At 45.2% G+C, this 19,999-nt stretch overlaps 1 protein-coding gene across 2 annotated transcripts in view; it reads left to right on the forward strand.

Annotated features, from left to right (window-relative positions):
• XPO7 (exportin 7) overlaps positions 1 to 19,006 on the forward strand; it is a 94,851-nt gene extending 75,845 nt beyond the window's left edge. For both annotated transcript variants that reach the window (XM_056118919.1, XM_056118920.1), the window contains exons 14-28: positions 497 to 632; positions 1,119 to 1,192; positions 2,352 to 2,432; positions 3,652 to 3,715; positions 4,134 to 4,242; positions 5,088 to 5,194; positions 7,863 to 7,951; positions 8,399 to 8,506; positions 11,249 to 11,331; positions 11,527 to 11,741; positions 11,949 to 12,087; positions 13,564 to 13,724; positions 14,875 to 14,973; positions 15,449 to 15,576; positions 17,412 to 19,006. In XM_056118919.1, the coding sequence (XP_055974894.1) occupies positions 497 to 632; positions 1,119 to 1,192; positions 2,352 to 2,432; positions 3,652 to 3,715; positions 4,134 to 4,242; positions 5,088 to 5,194; positions 7,863 to 7,951; positions 8,399 to 8,506; positions 11,249 to 11,331; positions 11,527 to 11,741; positions 11,949 to 12,087; positions 13,564 to 13,724; positions 14,875 to 14,973; positions 15,449 to 15,576; positions 17,412 to 17,505 (1,687 nt within the window). In that variant the 3' untranslated portion in view covers positions 17,506 to 19,006. The remainder of the gene's footprint in view (positions 1 to 496; positions 633 to 1,118; positions 1,193 to 2,351; positions 2,433 to 3,651; positions 3,716 to 4,133; positions 4,243 to 5,087; positions 5,195 to 7,862; positions 7,952 to 8,398; positions 8,507 to 11,248; positions 11,332 to 11,526; positions 11,742 to 11,948; positions 12,088 to 13,563; positions 13,725 to 14,874; positions 14,974 to 15,448; positions 15,577 to 17,411) is intronic.
• The last annotated feature ends 993 nt before the right edge of the window (positions 19,007 to 19,999 follow it).

The following is a 19,999-nucleotide window of genomic DNA, read 5'->3' on the forward strand; positions in this document are numbered from 1 at the left end:
TTCATATGTATGCATTCTTTTCATGGCTCTGTGGGGGAAAAAGTGGAGAACCACTAGTCTAATTTAGTCCTCCTCGTTTTATAGATAAAGAATGGGATCTCAGAAATTAATAACCCACACTCTCTCAGAAGTTGCAAGAAAGATCATTACCCTCAATGTCAATGGGTTTTGATTTTCTTTTGAGAAGGTTGAAGGGCATTACTGAAGATGGAAGCCAAGCTCTCTACATGCCACTGGCCATCATTCCAGTATTCTTAATACTATTTGAACTGTGGGTTCTGCCTTCTCCTCAGTAGATTGAAGTATTGAGCATCTCGCTAGTCATTAGGTTCCCAGGTATGCCTCCTGTGGGGCAGAAATGGAGACCTTGATGGCCAGTGGAGCTTCGCGCGTGTAGAGAATGAAGGGAAAGACATGAGACAAGGCTGTTTGGGCTCTAGCGTGCTGCGGATGCCCTGCTGTTGCTGTTGAGAGGATCATTGCTTCTGTTCTCTAGGGTGCTACAGCTGATGAACCTGACGGATTCTCGCCTGGCTCAGGCGGGGAATGAGAAGTTAGAGTTGGCCATGCTGAGCTTTTTTGAACAGTTCCGTAAGATCTACATTGGGGACCAGGTGCAAAAATCCTCTAAGGTAACAGACTTTCCGTTGGCTGTCACTTCTTCCTGTGGGATTCCCAATGGAGGGCAACAGCTGATAGCAAATTTCAGTTACCAGAAAAGTACAAAAGTCTCATCTTAATCTCTAGAATTTGAGGAGATTCACCAAAGAATTAGGGCCATTTCCCTAGTGGTTTATATGTTCTAACAATTGGCCACTTAAAATATCTGTTGCTCTTTCTCAAGTTAGAAATATCAGTCTCTTTACATGAATTAATGCAAAACAGTGTAAGGTTTTTCATCTTGTCTAATTTCACTGTTAAAGGGGGCCAGAAAAAAATTTCCTGTTCATCAGTCTTTAGTAGTAATTAGAAACTGGCTTCTCCCTCTGAGAGACTTCTTCCTCAGCTTTGTTGTTGGTTATTTGCCCGTATATTAGCCATTGATGAATGAGGACAAACACGGTACTAGGATATGGTTTTTCTGATCCATGTTTTCTGATTACTTCCCTTAACACCAGCTGTACCGCCGGCTCTCAGAAGTTCTGGGCTTGAATGATGAGACCATGGTCCTAAGTGTCTTCATAGGAAAAATGTAAGTGTTCTCGCTTGCCACCAGCACGAATCCCTGCAATCCTATTACAAAGTAAAGTGTGTTACTTTGGCATTGTGTTGCCAGTGCCTTGGTATTTCAGCATTGATCGTTTGCGTCAGAAAATCGTGCATCTGAGTGTGTGACAATTTTAGAGATGTGCTTTAGAGATGTGGCCCGGCCCCAGAGCATTCCAGGCTTGAGCAGACAAGGACCTAATTTCGGAATGCGGAATCTCATCTTTGGAATCTGAAATCCCTTCCTGAGTGAGACCCTATCGTGCCATTAGCAGGATGGACCTCCCTCCTAGTGGTGGGTGCACACCTCCAGCCCTGCCACGGTATCACCAGGGATGCCAACAACAGGCATTCAGTATAGGCACGTGGTGCCAGTTTCCACTAGATCCGGCCCTCAGGAGGGGCCTGCTTGGAAATGGGCAGATTCCTCTCGAGAACCGTCAGACCTTTTGGAAGTCTTGAACCTCCCAAATTTTGCGTTGTTGTTTGTCTTCAAAGTTGGAGCCTCTGATTGGCCCTTTTTGTTTTGTTCTGTTTTTTTAAGCTGTGCCCAGTTGGTCCTGTCTCCCCCTTTTTAGGAGCTCTGTTCACAACAGCACACACTAGGAGCCACCTGTATGACCCAGGGCTGTGTGCAAACTGACATTTTGTCTCCTTCCAACCATCCCAAGCCTAAACATTCGTATCCAAGAGCTGGTTAATCATTTAAGATGAAAGAAAAAAAGGCAAAGGGGGTCTAAAGGACTCTGCCAGCTAAGAACCCAGAAGCAAGGGCTACTAGAATTCTGCAGCTGACAGTGGATGGTGCAGGTGCAGAATCGCATACGTCTGCATGTTGTCACTGCCGCAGAAATCTCTTACCCTTGCTGCAGAAACCAGCCCTGGAGTGCCCCAGAATTCCAAGGGCCTGGGTATGGGCCAGTGTAGCTTTGGAACCAAGTAGTGAAGATTTTCTGAAGGATAATTTTTCTAGTCCACCAAATGTAAGTACGGAGATTTTATACCCATTTTTTTGTGGTTGTGATGTCTGTGACTTGGTGATGCAGATGTGTGATGACTCTGATGGATGATTTTCTTCTGCCAGTTCTCCAGGAAGCCAGGCAGATCAAAAGTATGCTACTTTGTTTGTCTTTTTTTGTCCTCAGCATTACCAATCTGAAGTACTGGGGCCGTTGTGAACCAATCACCTCCAAGACACTACAGCTTCTGAATGACCTCTCCATTGGATATCCTTTTTCCAAACTCGCTCTGGGCTTACAGCATTGTGGTGTGCCAGTCTTAAAAACGGGAGTCCCCCAGGACCAGAGAGTTAGTGCAGTGGGTGGGACACTTTCTGTGCACTTGGTCGACCCAGGTTCTATCCCCAGCACACCTTATGGTCCTTCGAGCATGCCAGGAGTGATCCTTGCATGCAGAGCCCTGAGCACTGCTGGATATAACCCAAACCCTTTTCCTCCCCACCCTCCCACCCCCAGTAAAAAGCATAACCATCAAAATGAATCTATGTACAAGCTAATCATTGACTAATGCTTATCCCTAGGTTTGAGAAATACACAGCAGATCTGCCTCATCTTGGCTATCCTCCGGCCATGATTTCAGCATTCTCAGTGGCAGCATTGTCTAGCCAGGCTCCTGATTGGTAGAAATACCCTGATTGCACATATACAAATAAAAGTAGTGTCCTCCCTACTACTTGCCTTGGATTAGACCGACTGTCAAGTGTGAATTACTCTAAGAAAGTCTTTTCTAGCAGGGTTTTGCAAGAGAAGTAGCACTGTAGCACTGTCTTCCCGTTGTTCATCGATTTGCTCATCGATTTGCTCGAGCGGGCACCAGTAACATCTCCATTGTGAGAATTCTTGTTATGGTTTTTGGCATATCAAATACGTCACAGGTAGCTTTCCAGGCTCTCCGAGAGGGCTGGAGCAATAGTATAGCGGGTAGGGCATTTGCCTTGCACGAGGCTAACTCGGGTTTGATTCCTCTGCCCCTCTCGGAGAGCCCAGCAAGAGAAGTAAACCCTTTTAAAAATTGCGTGAGTGACTTTCTTCTTGGTTTGCCCCAAGATACCCAAAGCTAGTGGCACTCTCCTGCTTAGGGAAGTTATGCGCTGTGGAGAATGCTTGCCTTAGGCAGTGCTTAATTTTCTGAGAGCCCCCATTGGGACCAGCTTTTCTGGGATATGCCTGGCTTATTCTTGATTTGGAGAAAGCTTCTGGGTTTTCTTTCTGCTAGATAGATACTTAGTGTGGGTATCCCTTCTCCCAGCTAAAGACTGCTGAGAATAGAGCACAGTGTTATACTTAAGAAAATTAGATGTCTGGTAGGGATATTCACTCTTAGAAAAAAGGAAAAAAACTGCTTTGTCTTAGAATATTTCGGTTCCGCATTCTGGAGTCTGAGCATGTGTTCCCGCTTTCCTTGACCCTCGGCCTTTGTCTTTACATACAGTAGCGTAAGGAAGCTAGTGAAGCTGAGTGCCGTACAGTTCATGCTGAACAATCACACGGTGAGTGAGCTCAGGCCCTCGCCCTGACTCCCCGACCGCCCCACACCCCCAGCCCCACCCCCACGCCGTGAACTCCTCGGGGGGTGTTTAAGTTGAGGTGCTTGGTGCCACCACCGTTGCATCCTTCCACGCTGCCAGATCACACTCACTGCCACCAGAGCTGCTCTTGGGGCTCCAGGTGACCTGAGCTGCTAAGTCCCATGCTGCCAAGATAAAACGTAGTTCATCATTTTATCTTGGTTTACATGCTAAGATAAAATGTACGTCACGGAAATCTTTAAATGCCCCTCCTATCCTTACGGAATAACTGCTTGGCCATTATTTAAAGAGCACCATAATTCTGAAATGACGGGTCTGCGTCCTGCCTCCAGCTTATTATGTTTTTTATCTTTTAAACTTGTTTTCTTTTCTTCAATAGAGTGAGCACTTTTCATTTTTGGGTATTAACAATCAGTCCAACCTGACAGACATGCGGTGTCGAACTACCTTCTACACAGCACTTGGGCGTCTCCTCATGGTGGATTTAGGTACTGCAATAAATCCTAGAGACTGTCTGGCCTGGTTAAAAGTTTTGAGGATAGAGAACGCAATGTGGTGGAGGTCCTTTCTGTGATTCCTACAGTAATAAAGCTGCCGGCAATACCGTCTGATTCACCAAGAACAGCTCCCGCTGGCTCAGTCCTGTGACCAGATGGTGACAGTACATGCCCGAGTTTTCCTCTGGTGCACAGTGGTGCTGAGATTCTGTTCATGTCCTCGTCTGTAAAGCAGGAGAACTGAGATTCCTGACTGCTGACCCCTTACCCCACACCGAGGCGCAAACCCTGTGAGAAACCCTGAAATGCCCGGTTTACTGGCCCACGTGAACTGGAAAGGCTTAAGTGCCCTTCTAACTATATTGTAACGTGTCTGGGGGTCAGCTAATTTAAATTTGAGCTATATAAATTTAATCCTACTAAAATGACATTACGATGTTCGGAAAAACGAAAGGTATAAATAGAGTCTCCGAGCCCCTAAATCAGGTTTGTGGTGTCACCTCTTTGTCACGCGCCAGATGTGATCCTTTGTCATCCAGCTAGAGTTCTCACAGAAGGAAAAACCAATGACCTCGCATCCTAGCAGGCTCTCTGGTGACTCGGCACCAGAAACACCTGAGCATGCCTGAACTGGGTGATTTGGATACTTTTCTACTTTAAATTTTTCTTTATATATTTTGAAACCACTCTTTTATTGGTTTTTGTTTTGAAACCACCATTAATATCTGTTGGAATAATTAAGGGGCCTCCTTGTGTTGTCCTTATATCGGCTTGTTCTTTTTATTTGCATGTGTATAGAGTCGCGGGCTTCTTCATGTTGCATTGTTTTCTTACAGGAGAGGACGAGGATCAGTATGAGCAGTTCATGCTGCCGCTCACGGCAGCTTTCGAGGCGGTGGCCCAGATGTTCAGCACTAATAGTTTCAATGAGCAGGAGGCTAAGGTAAGTCCTTTCTCACGGGCACCGTCCCCGCCAGCAACTCAACAGCCAGCACCGCAGAAACGCATTCTTAGCCTGAGCTCCACTGATGGAGGTTTTTATTTCATTCACTTGGACACCTAGAGTTTTAAAATAAAAGAACCAGTATCGATGTATAAATTCTTTATGTTACATTGTGTCCTTAACCAGCCAGCCCTTGGTAATTTTTTTAACCTAAATTGTCAACTGTATAAGCATGGTTACTTGACAGTTTTTCTCATTGCCTTTTTAATCTCTTTTATATCTCTACTTATGTTTAATTTTAGTAGTGCTTATTAGTACTTATTTTTAATAGAACAGTCCTGCCAGATTTGTCGATTTTATTAATCTTTGCCAAAAAAAAAATTACTTCATTTATTTTTGATCTTTGTTCTCATATATTTTCCTTGGAGCTATTTTATTATTTTAGATTTATAACTTTTTAGCTTTTTTTTTACCTAATATAACCACTAAAAACTATAAATGTTATTCCAGATTTTTTTGTGTGTGTGAAATAAAAAGATAAATTTTAATTATGCTAACCACTTTTAAGAATACAATTGGGTAGCATTACATTCATTGACGCTGTTGCGAAACGGGGTTCTGAAATCCACTAATTTACAAGTTTTGCTGTGTTTACAATTTCATTATTTGTATTTTTGTATTTGCTAATTTCCATTACAATTTCTTCTTTGACACAAGCCATTGTGTGTCCCAGATAATAAGGAATTTTTAGCCCTTTAGCTTCTGCCTGCTGCCTCTAGAGCTCTGACTTCCTTCCGGGTGGGGCCCTGGCAGACATGCTGACAGCTCCCCAGCTCTGGCTGCAGTGCTTTGCACACCTGGTCGTGCTCTCCGTTGCACGTTAGGATGCTCACTGACTCAGTTGCGGTGTGTGCCTGGGCTCTTCACACTTGGTTAGAGTTTTAAGATGAGGGATGGAACTCACAGCCTGGAGCTCCATGGAGTCCCAATTCCTGTTGCTCTCTTTGTTCATGTCTAGGCTTCTTGTGCATCACTTCTCCTTCCCTGCAGATCTCTGAACTAAAACCAGAAGATTAGCACTCATAGGACTTTTCTGAAAATGTTTGTTAGAACACTGAGGCTGAATTTTAGGGGAGCCAAATAATCAGGGATATTTCCCCAAAAATGGCAGGTTCTACCCCACATTCTAAAGTTCTCTGTAGAGGGCTGGAGAGATAGCACAGAGGGTAGGGCTTTCGCCTTGCACGCGGCCGACCCAGGTTTGATTCCCAGCATCCTATATGGTCCCCTGAGCACCGCCAGGAGTAACTCCTGAGTACAGAGCCAGAAGTAACCCCTGTGCATCGCCGGGTGTGACAAAAAAAAAATTAAAAAATAAATAAAGTTCTCTCTAGAAAGACAAAGTTCATCTTCAGAAGGCTTAGTTTTCCAACTCCAAGTGGACAGAACAGTTTGGCTTTTGTCCATCTTCTTTCTGTCATGTAAACCAGTGCTTTGTTATATGAGATAGGTACCATTCAAAGCCAGGGTTAGTGTGGAACATATCAGTAACTTAGGCTGGAGTACCAGCCCATACTGAGCAACTAATTGAGGGAAGGAGGTAATGCCTTTACGGGTAAAATTAGTTCCACGTAAATGAGGTAAAAATACAGTGAGCCACTCTGGCCCGGAACCACAGTTGTCAGCCACTTCTTTGTCAAACCTCATGTAGTTTTGTTTTTAGACATAAAATCTGAGTTTATGGATCAGTTGGGAATAAACTGTTTACTTAAGCACGCTGGTAGCAGAAGTACAGTTTTTAATAAATGAGTTAGGATAATATAAGTATGCTATCTCCTTGAGTCTACTGATGTCTGTTAACTTTTTTCTTTTGGGTTTTGGGTCACACCCAGAGGTTCCCAATGGACCATGTAGTGTTAGGATCGAACCAGGGTCTGCCACATGCAAGGCAGGCCTCTTTATTGTATTCTCTGTCCAGCCTAGCTTTTCAAAGCAGTTTTATGGGGGTTTTTTTGAGTCTACATGAGAAATTCTATTAAGAGCATTGAGGACTGGGGTGGAGGTCAGTATGCCTCACAATTATTCGGCCCTGGGTTTGCCTGCCGTGCCAAACAGAAAGAAGAAAGAGCGTGGGATATTGAGTCTTTGTGCGGCCCACCCTAATCCTGTCTTCAGTGGTTCCAAGTGTCTACATTTTAGTTTTATTTCTATTAACTCCACATGTCGCATAGTAGACTTGTTTGCTTCTTCATGGCAGGTCTGCTTTTGAATTCCCGTGGTACTGGCACTTATTTGTTGTAGTAGGTCTGAACCATGAGAACATCTGACTCTTGCACCTCTTCTTGTATATGGATTAGTGCCCCTTTTCACCTCTTAAATAATTTTTTTTTGGCTTTTACATGTAACACATTAGTGATTTAAAACTATCAGACTCTACTATGATGTGCCAATACCATCCATTTTTCAGCATCCATTTTTAACAAGATCCCAAAACTTAAGTCAAAGCTAACATTCTAGTATGGAACGATCAATTCAGAATGTTTGGGGAGGAGTATTTATTAAATGGTTAGAGGAAGAATTTGATTACAGATGTATTGAAATCTCCATCAGGTATTTATAGTGGGTTTTTTCCCCTCCCATTTTAATTAATTTTTGTCTTCTACTACAGAGAACTCTAGTTGGCCTTGTAAGAGACCTGAGAGGGATAGCTTTTGCCTTCAATGCCAAGACCAGCTTCATGATGCTGTTTGAGTGGATGTATCCTAACAGAACTGGAGTGGGAATGAGGACTTGGGGGAGGGAAAGAAAATGAAGAATTATTCATAAGGCCTGCCATGGCTCCTGTAAGCTCTCCCCTCCCCCACCCCTTCCTTTCTCTATCTCCTTTCCTCCCTCCCTTTCTCTTTCTCCCCTCCTCCTTCCCTCCCTCCCTTTCTCCTTTTTTCCTTTTGAAAAGGGTTTTCAATCCCAAATCTCAATGCCTATGAAACATTGCACACTTTTTCTGCACTTAAAGATACATTTCCATCTACACCCCCCCCAAAGGGGGGCAGCTTTCCTATGCTTAGGAAGCCTGATCTTACTGACTTCAAGTAGTACCATATCATAGAAGCGTAAGAGAATAAATTACAGTGAAATACATTGTGCTCTTTAGAAGAAAAAGGCATTGGATTCAGAAATTCTTCCTTAGCTTTTCATTTATAGATATCCATCCTACATGCCTATTCTTCAGCGGGCAATTGAACTGTGGTACCATGATCCAGCCTGTACCACACCTGTGCTCAAACTGATGGCTGAATTAGTTCATAACAGGTAAGCATAGTAGGGAGGCATGGTTGACCTGAGAAGACACTCAGAAAGCTGGTTTACATGAGAGTTTTAAGCAGGTAATAAAATGTGTAGGAATACTTCTATAAAAATTTGAAAACTTCTAAAAGTTCACTGTATGTTTTTGTTGAAAGAACGATATTCCCAAATTCACAGAGCTAGAGTTGTGTATGGGAAATTAGTCACTCAATTTAAATAGAGTCTTAAAAGATCTGTTTTAGGAGAAATGAATCCAGCCACCAAAATTCTGATTTCACTGCCCACAGATACAAAGGTTAGTATCTAATAATGGTGCCTTGTCCATCATATTTTATAGTTCAGGTAACTTGATCCCCACCACTCAGGTACTCAGTTCCTCTGGGTACCATGCATCGCCAGCCGTGGGCCAAAAAGACAAAAAGGAGTGCTTTGGGACACATTGCAATACCTTTTCTCGTTCGGTCAGAGCTGGGGTGGGACCCCCCAGGGATTCTCAACCATGTACTTCATGAAAGTACCCCAGGAGACAGAGCTGCCCAGGTGCTGGGCACTACCCAGGCTTCCCTCAGGGGTCTCCACATGCACCTTCACTACTGTGCTCTCCCACCAGCCCTGAGAATGCCCTTTCTTAAGAAAGGTATTTATTAATGCATATTGCAACTGGATCATTAAAAGGTTAACTTGAAAAAAAAAGAGGAGTAAATATGTCTAAAATACAAACTTTAGGGAGCCGGAGCGATAGCACAGCAGATAGGGTGTTTGCCTGGCACACGGCCAACCCGGGTTTGATTCCCAGCATCCCATATGGTCCCCTGAGCACCGCCAGGGGTAATTTCTGAGTGCAGAGCCAGGAGTATCCCCTGTGCATCGCCGGGTGTGACCCAAAAAGAAAAAAAAAAAAAACCTTTAGATTTGCCCAGCAACTCAGGGGTGGAAGGGAAAAAATACACAGCACCTTGCCAAGAATTTCAGGTGTGTATATGTGTACTCAGGGCACCCTACAAAATATAGTAGGGTGTAGCTTCTAGTAGCTTCTACACTACATCAGGGAGGGAATGGTTAGTACAGGGCTATGTCCTCCATCAAGGCTTTAGTTAATAAAGTTATTCTTTTATAGAGACCTGAGAGTCTGAAGGGTAACAGAAGGTAAGGCATTTGCCTTGCACACAGCAGGCTCGGTTTGATTCCAGACACCGCCTGTGGTCCCCCATGTACCACCAGGAGTAAGCCCTCAGCACTGCCAGCTGTGGCTCAAAAAATTATGTAGATGCCTGAGCATGCCTGCTCTTTGAAGCCGCTTTTCCCAGCCGTTATCCCAGCAAAATCCCTGCCCTCTTAGAACATTTCTCAGGGAAGTCAGACAGTGTAACAAGTAGAACAGATCATTTCAGAAAGAAGTGGGTGGGTCGGTGAATACAGACCGCTCAGACAAGGTGGTGCTTAAGGTAGGATCTGAATCACAGAAGTTCTGACAGCAGCGCAGAGAAAAGGGGAAGCAATGTCCTCATGCCAACAGAGAAAACCATCGTAAGACGGGGCCAATTTTCTGGGACTTAGCGTAGACAAGTGCCACAGGCTAGAGGACTGGAGACCATGTAGGACATGAGGCACGCAGGCAGAAGCCGCCAGATTGTGCAGCACCTCCGCACAGCACGGCTGTGAAGCAAAGAACTGCTGAGCTGTATTAGGCAGGAGGTGAAATTACGTCATCTGTATCATTAGCATTTTAGGGCCACAGCATTGTACAGCAGGTAGGGCGCTTGCTTTGGTCACAGCCAACCAGGTTCGGTCCTGGCATCCCATGCCGTCTCCCGAACGTCACCGGCATATTTCGCCCATTGCCTTGTGAAAATGGGACTACAGGGGTAAGAATGGGAGCAGATAGGAAAGAGGTAGATTCTGAGCATATTGTTGAAATCTGGATGGATTCCAGGTGGAGAGGAAAGAAAGAGATCCCGGGTATGACTGGGACCCTAACAGCTGGAGTCAGGGAAGCTCATGAAAACCTAACCAGTGGAGATGTGCTCTGTGATGAGAAAAACGCAGGAGTGTTAAACTGAGGTTTAGCTGTATTTATTTTTTCCCTGCCTGAGTTCTCTTACGACAAGTCCTCTACCTGATTTTTTTTTTCTTGCCAAGTAAAACTAGCTGGCCCTGTGGGGTGAGAAAGGTGTGTGGTCATCTAGAAAAAGTAAAAATGAGAATAATGGTCGTCTTTCCTTAGTTGTCACTGAATTATAAAAATAAATGTAGCTTGACCCAGACCAACTGCCTTGCATGCAGCTGTGGTGGCCGCATCTGGTTAAAAGGCCCAGTACCACACATGGGCCCCGAGTACTAGGGATGACTTCTGAGCACTGAGTCAGAATTATCCCAGAGCACCACCAGGCTGGCCCGGAAACCCAAAAATAGTATATGTAGGTTGATAGGTTGATACCACTTCCAAGAAGTAACCTAAAGAAGCAGCACTTTAATAAACTGTAGAATCTTAAGAATTTCGCTTTTTGTTTCTTCTGAACGTATTCAATTTGAGTTGTAGATTAAATCTGGCCTATTGGTCTTCAGGATAGAAACTAATCACTGGTTAAATGTCTGTGACTTGCTTGGTTACTGGTTATTTCACATGCAGGGTAGGTAATATGCACCTCAGAGTGCAAAAGGAATCAGAACGGGACTCATGAGGGTCTGAAAGACCTGGAGGTTCCAGAATAATGTCTCTCTTAACATTCTTTTCTTCTCTCTGCCCAGATCCCAGCGACTCCAGTTTGATGTCTCTTCTCCCAATGGTATTTTACTCTTCAGAGAAACCAGCAAGATGATAACAATGTATGGTGAGTGCTTCAAAGGAGCATAACCCAGGCTGTGTAGCGTGGGAACTCGGCTAGCACTGCCGAGACGCGCTCGGTTACTCAAATATGTATTCCAGTGCCAAATGGTACCAGGGGCCTTTGTCTCGGGAGGTCCACACAAAGGTGCAGACATACCGATTTCAGTGTGACTTAGTAACTGTGTGTATCGTGTCTCAGGGAACCGCATCCTGACGCTCGGAGAAGTCCCGAAGGATCAGGTGTATGCACTGAAGCTCAAGGGCATTTCCATCTGCTTCTCCATGCTGAAGGCTGCGCTCAGCGGGAGTTATGTCAATTTTGGGGTCTTCCGTCTGTATGGGGATGATGCCCTCGACAACGCTTTACAAACCTTTATCAAGTTGCTCCTCTCTATTCCTCATAGCGATCTCCTGGTAAGCCTGGGGCTTCACTGACAAATGAAGCCTATGTCACATGTCCCTATGTCTGCTCTCCCTTCACACTGTGATTGAATGTTTCTCTGGAGGCGTATATGCTACCTCCATTCAGCTAAAACTGGATCTACCTGCCTGAAGGGAGCTCAGCTGTTTTATTTAGGATCCTTGAACTATGCTAACTTCTGTTGTTCCCTTTGCCAATAGGATTACCCCAAGCTCAGCCAGTCTTACTATTCACTACTGGAAGTCCTGACCCAGGACCACATGAATTTTATTGCAAGCCTGGAACCTCATGTCATCATGTATATTCTCTCTTCCATTTCCGAAGGACTAACTGCACTTGGTAAGTGCTATGATGGTTGGTTTGGTTACACCACTTATAGAAAGGGGGAGTCATGCTCAGTATCCAGAGGATTGCTACTTGGGGGCTTGGAGGGGGGTGTTTCTCCAACAATGGAGTCCATAATTCATGGGTACATCTTACCCAGCACATCCTTACCAGTTCCCTCCAAATAGCCAGATGCTAGGGATACAGTGATTAGCAGCACATATGCTTGGTACATTTACACAGCACCTAAATGCAACACAAATGCAGCACATAAGCAGAGCACCTATTCACAACACAAACACAACTGCCTATTCAGCATTCTTGCTATTCGCACACCATAGTGAGGGTGAGTACAAAGTACCGTGGGCATTCTTAAGAATGCCACAGTTCCAAGGGACTGGAGTGATAGCACAGTGGGTGAGACTTTTGCCTTGCACGCGACCGACCCAGGTTCGATTTCCAGCATCCCATATGGTCCCTCCAGGAGTAATTTCTGAGTGCATGAACCAAGAGTGACCCCTGCGCATTGTCCGGTATGACCCAAAAAGCCAAAAAAAAAAAAAGTCACAGTTCCAGGCCAGAGAGATGGTACAATAGATAGGGTGCTTGTCACGTTTGCAGCTGACCCAAGTTTACACCCATATGGATCCCATATGGTCCTCCAAGCATCCCATATCATCCATCAGGCACCACCAGGAGTGATTCCTGGGTGCAGAGCCAGGAGTAACCCCTGAGCATTGCCGGGTGTGGCCCCAAATTTTTCTTTAAAATTAAATGAATTAAATTAATTAAAAGAATCAGTTCCTGGTTCTGGGGAGGTGAGGTCAGGAAGGCTGTGCAAATGAATTGGTATCAAAGCGTAAATCTGAATACTGCACATTCTCGAGTGGGTGGGGAGCTTTCTAGCAGCAACCGGAGCAAAGGCTGGACTCCGTAAGCAAGACCCAGCAGGAGACACAATAGTCACACACTCAGCAGAGGAGCTGAGAAGAGAGTGAACTGGAGAGAGAAGCAGGAGCACGTGTAAAGACCACGAACGGGCCTCTTAAACCATGAGGGCATAAGGACGCAGTCCTGAAGAGGTGCTCTCTGAAAGCTGCCCTTCAGTTACTAGCAGCGTGATCTTAAGGCAAGTCATAGACACCTCTCCAGACTTTGGTTTCCTCATTTGTAAAATAAGACACCTCCCGCCTGGATCCTTGAAAGGATCAATTAGAGATAGTACTCAAAAGTCTTGACTCCAGGGAGAGGACACACATTACTCCACGGTGAGTTCGCTATCTCAGTATTACTTACTCTCTCCATTGCCACACATGCTTCTCAAACCTAGAAATGAGTGTTGCTGTTTGAGGACAGTACAGAGAACTGGAAACATCCAAAGCAGTGATTGAGCTAAAACTGACCAGTTTCAGTCTGCTGGGTCTCTGGGATCTCAGCCAAAGCCGCGGCTCAGTATTTGTCCTCTGTCCCAACACTGCCCCTTCCTTCCAGACACCATGGTATGCACGGGCTGCTGCTCCTGCCTGGACCACATCGTGACGTACCTCTTCAAGCAGCTGTCACGCAGCAACAAGAAGAGGACGACACCCCTCAACCAGGAGAGTGACCGCTTTCTGCATATCATGCAGCAGCATCCGGAGATGATCCAGCAGGTAACGCAGCTGAAGGGAGGCTTGTGGCATGTCCTCCAGTGGAGGACCCTCTCTGCAGGAGAGGGGACGCCCAGCAGGGTGCTCACCTCTGACATCTCAGCAGAGTTAGGGTCCTGAATTGATAATAATTGCGCGGGACTTGGAGTTTAGATACAGAAGATCTGAGCGGTTGTCCTGATCTCACGCCAGTGAGCATTGTCCTCTCCCTCGACACTGTTTACCCAGTACCATACACATGGGAACAAGAGTGCGGGAGGAGGGGCAGTGACAGAGATTGAGCAACGTGCTTGTCATTGGTTCATTTGTATGCAACATCTTTTCAAAAACAAGATTTCCAGGCAAGGGACACGGTGTGGGGATGATACGCTAGCCGTGCCTGCAGCCCCCCAGTTTGACCCCCAGCACCACATATGGTCCCCCAAGCTCCGCCAGGCCCGCTCCCAAGCATTGAGCACCTAAGCAACGCGGGGGGTAACCCAGAAACACCTCAGAATAAGAAGATGGGATTATTTAGATATCAACCATGTTCATATTTGTCTACAATTCTCATTCAGTCAGCTCCCCAGAATGTCTGCTCTAACTAAACAAACACCTAGGAGCCATGGCAGTGTAAAGTGATTTTTGCCTGGTGTAATCATTCACTTGACTTTTCCCTTCCCTCACAAAAATCAGGGTGAACTGGGAAGTGAATTATCCAACCAATTTAGAGAACAGGAAAGGAAATAGATAATGCTGTCAGGGCCGGAGCGATAGTACAGCGGGGGGGTGGGGGGGGTGGCGTTTGCCTTGTGTGCGGCACACACAGGTTTGCTCATTTGTAAAATAAGACACCTCCCTCCTGGATCCTTGAAAGGATCAATAGAGATAGTACTCAAAAGTCTTGAACCCCAGGTTTGCTCCCAGGAACCCCAGGTGTCCCCCAAGCATTGCCAGGAGTGCAGAGCCAGGAGTCAGCCTTGAGCACAGCCACTGAGGCCTAAAAACCCAAAGGGAAGGAAGGAAGAAAGGCAGGCTTGTCTTACAGAACTAAGATTAAAATGAAGCTTCACAAGATACGGTTAGTCCTAGAATGAAAGGGCCTTTAAGCACAGATACGCTAATTATCGTGGATAATATCCGGATCTACCAGGTCACTCCCTTATATTTGCAGATGCTGTCTACGGTGCTGAACATCATCATCTTTGAGGACTGTAGGAACCAGTGGTCTATGTCCCGGCCCCTCCTCGGCTTAATACTACTTAATGAGAAGGTGAGAATGGCAGGAGAGCATCCCCAGGGCTACAGGCAGCAGCAGGCTTAGGGTTTGCTTCTGGTTTCCAGGATCCAGTGAGAAAGGCTTGTCAGAAACCCTTGGGTGTGGGCAGTTTCCTGCGCATGTCCCAGCCGACATTTGACTGAAGTTAGCACATGTGGCGGTTCAGCAGGATGAGGAGGGTTGTAGGGAAAGAATAGTACTGGAGTGGAGAATGTATCAGATTCACATTACTTCCAACTATGCTGTGACTTGAGAAATTCCCATAAAAGAATCTACATCAAGGACCTTTGGGATGCTTTACAGACTTAAAGTTCTTGACTTTTAACTAGGTTGAAGATAGATTGCAAGTGTTTGCTTGAACCAGAAAGTTTCCAGCTGCAGCAGTCATTTCTATGACCCTGCAGGTGAGGCAGGCTAATCTCCTTTCTCCATCTTCTCTTCTTATCCCATCTCATTCCTTGCCCTGCAGTATTTTTCTGACCTAAGAAACAGTATCGTGAACAGTCAGCCACCAGAGAAGCAGCAGGCTATGCATCTGTGTTTCGAAAACCTGATGGAAGGCATTGAGCGGAATCTTCTCACGAAGAACAGAGACAGGTGAGTGTCGAGAACCCTGCCAAGAAATCCTCTGCACATGTCCCTTTCAAACTACTGAAAGAAGGGGCATTCCTTAAAAATTAGTGGTGAAAAACAGCCAGCCCAAGAGTTGTGTTAGGCCCACAAAATCCTGTGATCTGGCCCTGGAACGTGACAGGACAAACACCTATGCTTCTTTTTTTCTTTTTGGGTCACACTCAGCGATGCACAGGGGTTACTCCTGGCTCTGCACTCAGGAATTACCCCTGGCGGTGCTCAGGGGACCATATGGGATGCTGGGAATCGAACCCAGGTCAGCCACATAGAAAGAAAACGCCCTACCCGCTTTGCTATCGCTACAGCCCCATGTATGCTTCTTGAGCAAAGTCTTCTGTACGTCCCTTTGAAAGACCCAGTACCAGTGTCCCCTTGTAGAAAATAGGTGCCCCATCGCTGTTTTAAGTGTCGTTCAGTGAAAAGCAAGCCACAGAAGTGATTTTTCTCTTTTCTAGAGACCATGTGAAATAAAACTGACAGAACTCTTTTCTTTTTTGACCACACTCAGCTGTGCTGAGAGCTTACTCCTGGCTCTGCACTAGCAGTCACCCCTGGCAGGACTTAGGAGACCATTTGTGGTGCTAGGAATCGAACTCGGGTCAGCTGCTTGCAAGGCAGGAGCCTTACGTGCTGTGTTGCCTCTCCAGCCCCCAGAATTCATTTTTAATTATTTTATCCAATACATCCAGAAAACTATCATTTGTAAAAATATGCCCATTTGTACTTCAAAATAGAGGGGGTTTAAAATATGATGATTTTGTTTGGGGGCCATAACTCCAAATTTTGTTTGATTTTGTTTGGGGCAGTGTGCCGGGAAACCATGCTGTGCCAGGGATTGAACCCACCTTCATGCTTTGAGCTCTTTCCAGTTCTTCAAAATAGAGAATTTAATGCTTCATCGTACTGAGTTTTTAAGATTCCAGTGCTTTACTCTTACCAGGGCATTTTAATTTAGTTACTAAATTTTTTTTTTTTGCTTTTTGGGTCACACCTGGCGATGCACAGGGGTTACTCCTGGCTCTGCACTCAGGAGTTACTCCTGGCGGTGCTCAGGAGACCATATGGGATGCTGGGAATCGAACCCGGGTTGGCCGCGTGCAAGGCAAACACCCTACCCACTGTGCTATCTCTCCAGCCCGGTTACTAAATTTTTATTGGAAATGATTGATACTCAAATTTCACAAGGTCTACAGTTGACTAGATTCCCATATTTTGTTCCAAACATACTTAAAAGTTTTTTTCCATAATTGAATTAAAGGCTTAGTTTTTAATTAGTTTTAAATTTTAATTAGTGAAAAATACGGTACTGAGCCGGAGAGGGGTAAACGTGCTTATGTTCAGTCAATCCCAATTCAGTCCCCAGCACTGAACAAAATAAAAAGAGCTTTGGGAGAACTGTAATTTTATTGTTCCACTGAGCATTTGAGCTAAACATAGTTGAGACCCTCAGCATTCACCCGTATCTAGCAGCTGCCGTATTAGATAATATCGCAGGTTTCTGGGCAGTTAAAATGGAGACAACTTAATGATCTCCCTGTTGTCACTTTGTGCGGGTCACTTCCGCTTCTGTCACTGAGCCCAGGTGGCCCTCAAGCCCCACATCTCCAGGAAGCAAAGTTGTAAGGTAGAAAGGGCACAAAACTAGCTGAACTTTCTCTTAAAGCCTTAATGCTAAGATGAACTGATGTTCGAAGCAGAACCTACCGGTTCTTATGTTCTGCCTCTTGAGTTGCCACTCCTCTGCTGCAAATGTTGTAGGCAAATACCTCTCCCTCAAAACATGCGTGTCCTTTCTGCAGGTTCACCCAGAACCTGTCAGCGTTCCGTCGGGAAGTCAATGACTCGATGAAGAACTCCACGTATGGTGTGAATAGCAATGACATGATGAGCTGACACCTCCTTGAACTCTACCTGTACAGACAGCGGTCCGTGGTCTAGCCCAGAGGGGCGAACAATTATAAGGGAGAGGGCCTGGCTGATCCTGGCTCGCTCCTCCAGGGGTGTGGGGAAAACAGCACAGGTCAACTAGCTACTTCCCCAGGGAATAGGGGTGTGAGTGCACTCACGAGGGGCAGGGCGCTGCTGGTTCCCGGGGGATTGGGTGGGAAGGGTGGTGGGAGCAGATAGAGACACAGACGTGTGAGACTCCAGCCCCTCCTCCTGGGGCCACCCAAGGGGGAAGAACCCCCAGTGTCCTGCCACAACCTGCCTTGTATAAACATGTACATTTTTTCATAACATTTTGAACAAGGTTTATATTGACTCAAGTTTAAAAACAAAAAGTGTGACTGAAAAATTTTTACAGAGTCTAGTGCACCAATGCTGATGTGAGCGGGTTGTGTATGAGAGTGAGGAAAAAATGTGTATTCTGGTGGCCTGAAGCTTTACTGGATGAGGATGTGTGAGCGTGCAGAGATATATTTAGTGACACAGTGTAGAGAGGCAAAAAAAAGTAAAAATTCCAAATGTATATTTTTTCTTATTGCCCTTTCCCTGCCCCGAAAAATTATCACTTCCTGTTACTGTATTACCCTTGTTATTAGGAACTCTAAGCCATGCAAAGCACCATCCGTCCCCCATCTGCCAGACGCTGCCCGGTCCCTTGGCCTCTTGCAGTGAGAGACAACTCCTGCTGAAAGTTTTGGTATTCTTAGCTTCATCCTTTTTCCCACCTTGTATCCTCATCCTCAGACAAATGCCTCTTGCTTTTAAAAGTCAGATGTAACTTTATGATTTAGGGTTCTGGGTCTCTAAAGTTCTAGGGGCCTGAGAGAAGGAAGTGAGCCAGTTGCTCTCTTGCGGAGCAATTTGGATATGTCCACCAGAGGCCCAATGTGTGTGGCCAGTAACTTTTAGTCTTCCCCAGCCCTTGAGGCAGTGTGTGTGGGTGTGTGCGTGTGGATATTTATATATGTACCTGCACTCGTGAATGTATGAGCAGGAGGAAGTTACTACAGTGGAGGGGTTCTTAATAACAAGGTCTGCCTAGCATGAAGTATTTAACATTCTCCCAGCCCTTTAAAAATATACATTTTTATAAAATGAAAACCATAATAAATGTTTTGAATATTAAAAAAAAAATTAACCTACAGAGGAAAACTAATGGAGAAAGCTATTTGCCTTGTACTTTTTCCACAATTGTTGCTGCTAGTTGTACGCATCTCTAGTTCAGCTCTTGCCCATAGGACACTCATCAATTCGGTTTTATTTTTTTATTTTTCTTCTCTGCCCCCCAAGAACAAGCCTGTTTATTTCCCCCCACCCCCCTTCTCCTCTGGCGACTGTGTGGTGAATTCTTTCTTGCGTGGTCAGGTTGCGGATAGACTTGTAAGGGTGTTTGCTGCATACAGTGTAAGCATTGTGACCGCCAATAAACTTCAATGGTTTCTACTGACCTGGTTTCAGCAGTCAAGTGTAGTGTGTCTACATGGGGCATGTCTCACTCTGAACATGTGACGGCGTACAAAGCATGGATTCTCCAAGGCTGCTGGGAATGGCGGGAGCCACTCCCCCTTAGAAAAACAGCTTGTTTCTCATTAGACTGACCTTATTTTATTATATTTGACCTTGGGGCCCACCTAGCAGTGCACAGAGGATATTCCTGACTCTGTTCCTGGGAATGGAACCATATACACTGCAAGAAATGGGATCAGTGTTGGCTATATGCGAGGCAAATGCCTTACACTTTGTACTCTCTGCCCTGTACTCTAAATTATTAGTTTAACATTATTTCAGTAGTGTTTTAACATCTATGGTTTGGGTATACAAAGTTACCACATCTCTACCACCAAAGTGCCCCAGATCTTCCACCACTGTCCTTGTCACTTCTAGTCTATCTCTTCAGGCCATGCTCTTCCTGCACCCCTTGGACTCGGTTGCTTTAAATTTTATGATTGGTTTAATGCGTAGAGAATATGCTATTGGCCCCAGGCATGAAAGTAAACCAGGTAAAAACTACCAGCAGAAGTCTACTACCACACATGGTCTCCTGAACCCAGTCAGAATTGAGTCCTGAGCACCACCAGGTGTGACCAAAAGGAAAAAAAGAGGCTAAAGGGGTAAGGGAATAGCCTTGCTTGCAGCTGACCCTAGTGAAATCCCCTATACCACATGATTCCTGAGCACAAGACCAGGAGTAAACCTGGTTACTTACTGCATCAGGTGTATAAATAAATTTTTTAATATTGGTAAATGTTTGACTTTATATACCTGGAGTTGCATAAAATTTCTCAGAGTAAAGCATTCACCAGTGAGAAGTTAAAAAGCTGTGCTCTAGAATGCTAGTGACTCTTCCTTAAAAAGAACATTACTCCCAAGAGAGTAATTAGTCTCTTATTCAGTCTCATGGTCCTAAGTTATTTGAAGTGCAAACAGTTGTGTTGTAGTG

This window comes from Sorex fumeus, unplaced genomic scaffold, assembly GCF_029834395.1.
Source record: "Sorex fumeus unplaced genomic scaffold, SorFum_2.1 ptg000039l, whole genome shotgun sequence".
NCBI lineage: Eukaryota > Metazoa > Chordata > Mammalia > Eulipotyphla > Soricidae > Sorex > Sorex fumeus.